Source organism: Drosophila bipectinata, chromosome XL (genome assembly GCF_030179905.1).
Source record: "Drosophila bipectinata strain 14024-0381.07 chromosome XL, DbipHiC1v2, whole genome shotgun sequence".
Taxonomy (NCBI): domain Eukaryota; kingdom Metazoa; phylum Arthropoda; class Insecta; order Diptera; family Drosophilidae; genus Drosophila; species Drosophila bipectinata.
In genome coordinates, this window is record NC_091734.1 from 6,531,883 (window position 1) to 6,540,091 (window position 8,209).

General features: G+C 40.7%; 1 protein-coding gene across 1 annotated transcript; it reads left to right on the top strand.

Annotated features, from left to right (window-relative positions):
• The first annotated feature begins 432 nt into the window (after positions 1-432).
• Positions 433-2,252, top strand: LOC108128744 (uncharacterized). Its single transcript, XM_070280034.1, has 5 exons — positions 433-694; positions 767-1,085; positions 1,180-1,256; positions 1,323-1,767; positions 1,822-2,252. Exons 1-5 carry the CDS (start codon positions 471-473, stop codon positions 2,080-2,082), a joined length of 1,326 nt encoding a protein of 441 aa, XP_070136135.1. The 5' UTR covers positions 433-470; the 3' UTR covers positions 2,083-2,252.
• Positions 2,253-8,209: the final 5,957 nt, after the last annotated feature.

An 8,209-nucleotide genomic window follows, 5' to 3' on the forward strand; every position in this document is an offset into this window, starting at 1 on the left:
TTAAAAAAACTGATAAGTTTACTACAGCTGATTCTATGTATATATATTCTTATTATTTATTATAATTGCTTTAGAAAATATAACATATATGTACATAATACAGACGAATGAACTGAAAAGACCCACGGCGATAAGCTTCGAATAGACATCGCATGAAATTGTAAAAGTTTATATATTTATTCTTATCGAGTCCATCCCAGAGCTGGAATACGGGGAACTCCACGAATTGTTGGCCCTCCAAGATCAGTTTTCGCGTATAAAAACAAATAATAGATTTGTTTAAGTTACATACACTGATGATGAGGCGAAGATTAAGCCGGACATATGTATATAGGCACATGCAAATGGGTACAATGTTGCAATCCCATACAGCGATAGCCGTATCGCTCCATCAGCAGTTCCTTTGGGCTATAAAAAGCCTCTCGCCATGCCATTCAATCAGTATCAGTTTGTGAATAAAAGTCGTCGCGATGGTCCGGTTACCATATACCATACTAGTGAGCCTTTTCGTCCTGTCTGGCCAGCCGCAGCGAGCATTGGCAGGATGCTCGCTCAAATCCACCAGCAATCCTCCCGTTGTAACCACCAGTTTCGGGTCGAAGCTACTTCTGTCTGAATCTTCCGGCTCATACGAACGAGAAGAAGGGGAGGAAATTAATATTTTTTGTGGCAGTGGATTTGACATGAATTATAAGTTGAGTTTATATTGACTTAATTAATATAAAAAACTATTTATAGTATTTATTTTGCATTTTTACATATGCAGTTACAATGGATATGATCGTCAATATAGTAGTGCTGACCCTCAAATTACGTTAAAATGTGATTCAAGTTATTTCCGTTTAAATGGTGAATTTGAAAGAGCTAGAAATTTGGAAGTTAACTGCAAGGGGCGAGTCTCTCAAATGTTTGAGAGTCGCACCAGCTTACCGGAGTGTAGCAACTACATGACCCTCGTGCTGGGCTACGACTTCCAGGATAAGGGCACTATTAAGAACGCTGCCATGTGCTATGATATTCTGGAGGCCCAGCTCAAGTACATCAGCTATACTTCATTTTCCACCAGAAAGCGAATAATCGAGGAGGTATTTCTATATATATTTTGATAACCTTCCCAGAGTATATACATACTATAGGGTATGTATTTAACACTTTAAATGATTCTCCATTCGTATATAGAGCCAAGCAGGGCAGCTGAACAACCTGGGACTTGACATTAGCGTGGCTTATCGGAAGAATCTAGTTAAGAACTTCGGGTACGTTTTCAATAATACATATATTTAATTAATAATTAATATAAAATCAATACTTGTGTTGAGTAGTCAGGATGACATTGACACGTATCTGGACAAGGAAAGGCACCTGTCCGAATTGTTCGGCAACGGGATATTTGAATACAGAAACCTGGTACAGGACGAATCGGCTGGAAAGGCTCTGGTCGGCTACGAGGACATGTTCAATACCATCTGGTTAAAGAACTTGCGAACTGGTAGCTGGAAGCTCTGGCTCAACGCCCTGCGAGCTGCCACAGAGGCGGGAACCCAGTTCGACATTCGGCTTGGCGTTTCCGGAACCTTGCATCTGCCGCGGACCTCGACGAATCCTTGCATGAATTACACCGAATATCTGGTGATTCAGCCGAAAGCACCTGGTACCGGCTCCGTTCCGGTACCCGCCTACATTTGGGCCCACGTCTACTCCCTTAAGCCGACAGGACATGCAGGGGACCAGGACGAGTTCGTAATAATTGGCCACAATTCGCCCTTCGTAAGTGTTCGTATTTTCCTGCTAAGAATACTCTGACTTTCCATCCCATTCCAGAGCGTTAATGCCACCGAAGTTTGTTCCTCGATGTGCCATCAAGTGTCCTGGCTGAAGGATACGCTGTTCGCCAAGCTCCGTGAGTTTCCGGCATACGGATTGGTTCAGTGCTGCCATGTGAAGGACGTGGCTCACAAGTTGGACAACTTCCCGGGAGCGTTCGCAGCTGAGACGGCTAGTCCCACCGCCGATGCCGCCTCCACCACTTCCACTCCTGTCCCAGACTCAGTGGTTGCCTACGTAGGCGAGGGTGGGCTGTGAGACCCACAGAGCCCCTAAGTGGTTACTCCGAGAAGTTCCTCGGAGTCAAGGGAGTAGTATTTTTAAGGAATTCCTTCCGTTTTTTTTCCTCAAAAATACAATTTACTCTTATCAGTGCAACTATGTATGCCAGCTTCCTTAATAAAGCAAGTAACAGCAGAAACTGCAGTCTATAGCAGTCTATATATATCTTTCTATTTTCACCCGATCTATTAGCAAGATTTTCCTTGGGAATACCTTGAAAGATGCCTTCAAAAGTGGGAAAATGCATGGGGATGGAAATGTGACCTTTTCTGGAGGCTATATCTCAACCAATATTGATCCGATTCTTACTTTAAACGATTACTGGATCGATTCTACACAAATCTGCATCAAAATCTGGAAATAAAATTTTGGATCCATTTTTTCAAAATTTTTCTGACGATTCCATGGGGATTCCTGACGAAAATGCATGGGGATGCAAAAATGGCCCCTTGTGGAGGCCATATCTCAACCAATATTGATCCGATTCTCAAGCGGATTACCTTAAACGATTACTGGATCGATTCTACACAAATCTGCATCAAAATCTGGAAATAAAATTTTGGATCCATTTTTTTCAAATTTTTCTGATGATTCCCCTTCAAAAGTGGGAAAATGCATGGGGATCCAAAAATGGCCCCTTGTGGAGGCCATATCTCAACCAATATTGATCCGATTCTCAAGCGGATTACCTTAAACGATTACTGGATTGATTCTACATAAATCTGCATCAAAATCTGGAAACAAAATTTTGGATCCATTTTTTTCAAATTTTTCTGATGATTCCCCTTCAAAAGTGGGAAAATGCATGGGGATCCAAAAATGGCCCCTTGTGGAGGCCATATCTCAACCAATATTGATCTGATTCTCAAGCGGATTACCTTAAACGATTACTGGATTGATTCTACACAAATCTGCATCAAAATCTGGAAATAAAATTTTGGATCCATTTTTTCAAAATTTTTCTGACGATTCCATGGGGATTCCTGACGAAAATGCATGGGGATGCAAAAATGGCCCCTTGTGGAGGCCATATCTCAACCAATATTGATCCGATTCTCAAGCGGATTACCTTAAACGATTACTGGATCGATTCTACACAAATCTGCATCAAAATCTGGAAATAAAATTTTGGATCCATTTTTTTCAAATTTTTCTGATGATTCCCCTTCAAAAGTGGGAAAATGCATGGGGATCCAAAAATGGCCCCTTGTGGAGGCCATATCTCAACCAATATTGATCCGATTCTCAAGCGGATTACCTTAAACGATTACTGGATTGATTCTACATAAATCTGCATCAAAATCTGGAAACAAAATTTTGGATCCATTTTTTTCAAATTTTTCTGATGATTCCCCTTCAAAAGTGGGAAAATGCATGGGGATCCAAAAATGGCCCCTTGTGGAGGCCATATCTCAACCAATATTGATCCGATTCTCAAGCGGATTACCTTAAACGATTACTGGATCGATTCTACACAAATCTGCATCAAAATCTGGAAATAAAATTTTGGATCCATTTTTTTCAAATTTTTCTGATAGACCCCCTTCCAAAGTGCGAAAATGCATGGGGATGCAAAAATGGCCCCTTGTGGAGGCCATATCTCAACCAATATTGATCCGATTCTCAAGCGGATTACCTTAAACGATTACTGGATCGATTCAACATAAATCTGCGTCAAAATCTGGAAACAAAATTTTGGATCCATTTTTTTTCAAATTTTTCTGATAGACCCCCTTCCGAAGTGCGAAAATGCATGGGGATGCAAAAATGGCCCCTTGTGGAGGCCATATCTCAACCAATATTGATCCGATTCTCAAGCGGATTACCTTAAACGATTACTGGATCGATTCTACACAAATCTGCATCAAAATCTGGAAATAAAATTTTGGATCCATTTTTTTCAAATTTTTCTGATGATTCCCCTTCAAAAGTGGGAAAATGCATGGGGATCCAAAAATGGCCCCTTGTGGAGGCCATATCTCAACCAATATTGATCCGATTCTCAAGCGGATTACCTTAAACGATTACTGGATTGATTCTACATAAATCTGCATCAAAATCTGGAAACAAAATTTTGGATCCATTTTTTTCAAATTTTTCTGATGATTCCCCTTCAAAAGTGGGAAAATGCATGGGGATCCAAAAATGGCCCCTTGTGGAGGCCATATCTCAACCAATATTGATCCGATTCTCAAGCGGATTACCTTAAACGATTACTGGATCGATTCTACACAAATCTGCATCAAAATCTGGAAATAAAATTTTGGATCCATTTTTTTCAAATTTTTCTGATAGACCCCCTTCCAAAGTGCGAAAATGCATGGGGATGCAAAAATGGCCCCTTGTGGAGGCCATATCTCAACCAATATTGATCCGATTCTCAAGCGGATTACCTTAAACGATTACTGGATCGATTCAACATAAATCTGCGTCAAAATCTGGAAACAAAATTTTGGATCCATTTTTTTTCAAATTTTTCTGATAGACCCCCTTCCGAAGTGCGAAAATGCATGGGGATGCAAAAATGGCCCCTTGTGGAGGCCATATCTCAACCAATATTGATCCGATTCTCAAGCGGATTACCTTAAACGATTACTGGATCGATTCTACACAAATCTGCATCAAAATCTGGAAATAAAATTTTGGATCCATTTTTTTCAAATTTTTCTGATAGACCCCCTTCCAAAGTGCGAAAATGCATGGGGATGCAAAAATGGCCCCTTGTGGAGGTCATAGCTCAACAAATATTGATCTGATTCTCAAGCGGTTTACCTTAAACGATTACTGGATTGATTCTACACAAATCTGCATCAAAATCTGGAAATAAAATTTTGGATCCATTTTTTTCAAAATTTTTCTGACGATTCCCCTTCCGAAGTGCAAAAATGCATGGGGATGCAAAAATGGCCCCTTGTAGAGGCCATAGCTCAACAAATATTGATCCGATTCTCAAGCGGATTACCTTAAACGATTACTGGATCGATTCAACATAAATCTGCATCAAAATCTGGAAACAAAATTTTGGATCCATTTTTTTTCAAATTTTTCTGATAGACCCCCTTCCGAAGTGCGAAAATGCATGGGGATGCAAAAATGGCCCCTTGTGGAGGCCATATCTCAACCAATATTGATCCTTGTGGAAAATCTGAAAATAAAATTTTGTATTAATATTTTTAGAAATATTATAAAGCACCCTTGAGATAATCGCTGGTTTCAAATATGATCCCAAGGCCTGGGTTTATCTTGGCCAGTTTGTAGCTCTTTGGCTAATTTAATGTATTTGGCTTTATGACTCTCCGCTCACCTACCGCTCCTTGGGGGGAATTTATTTCAAATGTCCATCCGGAGACGCTGGTCCGGGGGGAGTTGGCTCTTCTGTGGGTATGGGGTCAAATGGACTGTCGCTGTGTGGTAACGGTTATTGCGAATTCCGGCTGCTGGTAACTGGGAAGGGGAGACGGTAGGAAGGTAGAAAGGGAAGGGCAGGTGGTATGGGGCTGGGGTTAGAGGTCAGCGAATACAACTGCCAGCCACAAGGGGCGGAATGTCAAGTCACTTTCATTATCAACAAAACAAAAGATGGGCGAACGGCAAGGATTGCACGGAAACGAATGTCAGGATACGCTGTTTGGGTGGAGAGGCAAAGGGACTTTTGGAAAATATTGTATAAAATTAAGGACTATCTTTTGAATTTTATATATTCTTTGATTCAGATTTAATAGAAGTTATCATGTGTTGGTTTTTTTTTCTTTATTAAACCTTCAAAAATTAATAATTGAGGTGTGCTAGAGGCCGAAATTCGCCGGCGATACCCTTGCCCGCAAAACCAGGACGTGCCAAAGGCCACAATGGGATCGAGGGCCATTAACACAGTGCCAGGACGGAGAGAGGGTGGCAGGGGCAAGGCACAGAGTTCTGTGGTAGAGTCAAAGGCAAACGGAATTTCTTGATTAAGTAATAGGAATGTCGGGTCGGGACTAAGCGAAGCAAAACCAGAAATGTCAGCGTGCCTTTTGCAGAGCCGAGTTTTATCCCCCGACTTTGACATTTCGCCAATGGGCCAATGGGTGTCCTGGCGGCAGGACTCGCAATCTCCTCAATTCTTTATGCCAGTGACCGACCAGCGGCAAGTCAATAAAGCATACTGATTAATGTCAATTTGTACTTGGATATTTTGCATAAATTATGCATAAAAACAAAAGCGACAACAACGCAAAAAAATGCTAACAATCCGCAATTGCTCCCCAAAGTCTCATCCCAGGACCCTCAGACCCTCAGACCCTCAGACCCTCAGTCTCTGTTGATTGGAGGGCAGAAGGACATTAAAGCCGATTTAAGTCGCTTAATACCCTCACACACACACACACACACACGAACTGCCCTCCTAAAGGCATCACTCATACGCACTGTTGGACCTCAAACCAAAAAAACAAATTAAATAAAAAACACTTTAAATTAAATAAAGTTACATTGTTTCATTATTTAATAAATATTCATTTAAGCCAACACCTTATCAAATCACCTTATCAACAAATCTGAAACTTGAACATTTTTATTTTTCATCTAAATATTTTAAAAATATTTTAAAGTTAAAAGTATTTAAATGCTCAATTATTATGAACCTTTATTTTCAATGCCAAAAAAAATCGGAAAAGCCTTCATAAAATGAAATGAAATTACCACAGGCTGTGGAGCCAGGGCCCTTACCAAATATGTTGAATCTTTGTACAAATTTAATTTGCGGCGCTTTTTCCTCCTTGTTTCGGTTTTTAACTTTTTCGACTTTTCCTTTACGCTTTTCACGCAAAACCCCCCCCCCCCCCCCCCAAAAAAAAGGTGGAGAAAAAAATAAACCTTCAGCGAAAATGTCACATAATCAAATTTTTAAACGCAAGCGATTTAAGAGTTGTGGCCGCTTACCGGGAAAAAAGGATATTCGGGAGAATCGAAAGGTGGACGAGAAGAGGCTGGAAGAGACTGATGAGGTGGCTGTGGGGGAGCGGTGCCTCCTTTCCATGACATATGAAATATTAACAAGAACACTCGCTCAAAAAATGTTCAATGCAAGAAAAGTAAGTGCGTATATAGGGGCTTTGGGGTTGGGGGGTTTATAAGGGGTAATAACTGGGGAGGTAGGGAGGGGGGTAAGGGGCCAGGGGGTCGCGCGATTCGCCATCAAGCGTGAAAACAAATTTACTTTAACGATTCATGGCCAGGGCGAGGGGCATAAAGAAGCTTTATTCTCACCCCCAATAATAAATTATTCTACAACGAATTATCAATACACTTTCCTTAAAAATAAAGGTGTTTTTATGATAAATGTATTTTAGAAAAATCTTAATTGGTTTTATTTATTTTAAATAAAAGGTAGGTTTTTTTTTTTAACAATTTTGAAGAAGTCTTTGATATTAGTCTGATATATCTGTCCTTTTGTATGTTTGTATATAAATTAGAACACATCAAAAGTTTGTGACATTAAATTTGGTACCCGCCTTACTCCAGCCACGCCCAAACACACACACACACACATACGAGTGCGATTGGGCCGCAGATAAATGTTTAAGCAGAATGAGACTGCGGTTGGCTAAAAGGCGGTAGGAGTGGGTACGTGGGGTTATAAGGGAGAACAGGGGTGTACAGGGGCGTACGAGATGGTACCAGGGAGTACCAGGGGCCATGGCGAGGTACTAGGACTCCGGGAACCAAGATGCCGATGACAGTAATGATGTTACGCGGGCGCGAGAATTCCGAACCAAGCAACAACCTCAACATATCTACAGACGAGCTTCCATAATATGGATTGGATAGAAAAATATGGGTGTTCCCATTAAACATTTAATTTAAAATCAAAGAGAAATATAAATCTCTAAAATAGTAAAATATAATAATAATATAATAATAACGTTTAAAGGCTTCACTGTACCAAGAACCTGTAACGTTAACCAGAAAAAAGGCGGTCCAGGTGAAGGTTGGGTTGATTAAATGTTTTGCCTTCGTTCGTGTGCTTGTGTGTGTGTCTGTGGGAGCGTGAAAATGCAATGACAACAACCCGAAACAGGAGATTACACACGCACACACACTCGCACACAAAGATACGCAAAAT

Excerpts from the sequence above, each read along its gene's own strand:
- LOC108128744 (XM_070280034.1), top strand. The coding sequence starts at position 471 with ATGGTCCGGTTACCATATACCATACTAGTGAGCCTTTTCGTCCTGTCT. Across the intron at positions 695-766 it reads GGATTTGACATGAATTATAA|TTACAATGGATATGATCGTC; the intron begins GTTGAGTTTATA and ends TTACATATGCAG. Across the intron at positions 1,768-1,821 it reads TTGGCCACAATTCGCCCTTC|AGCGTTAATGCCACCGAAGT; the intron begins GTAAGTGTTCGT and ends ATCCCATTCCAG.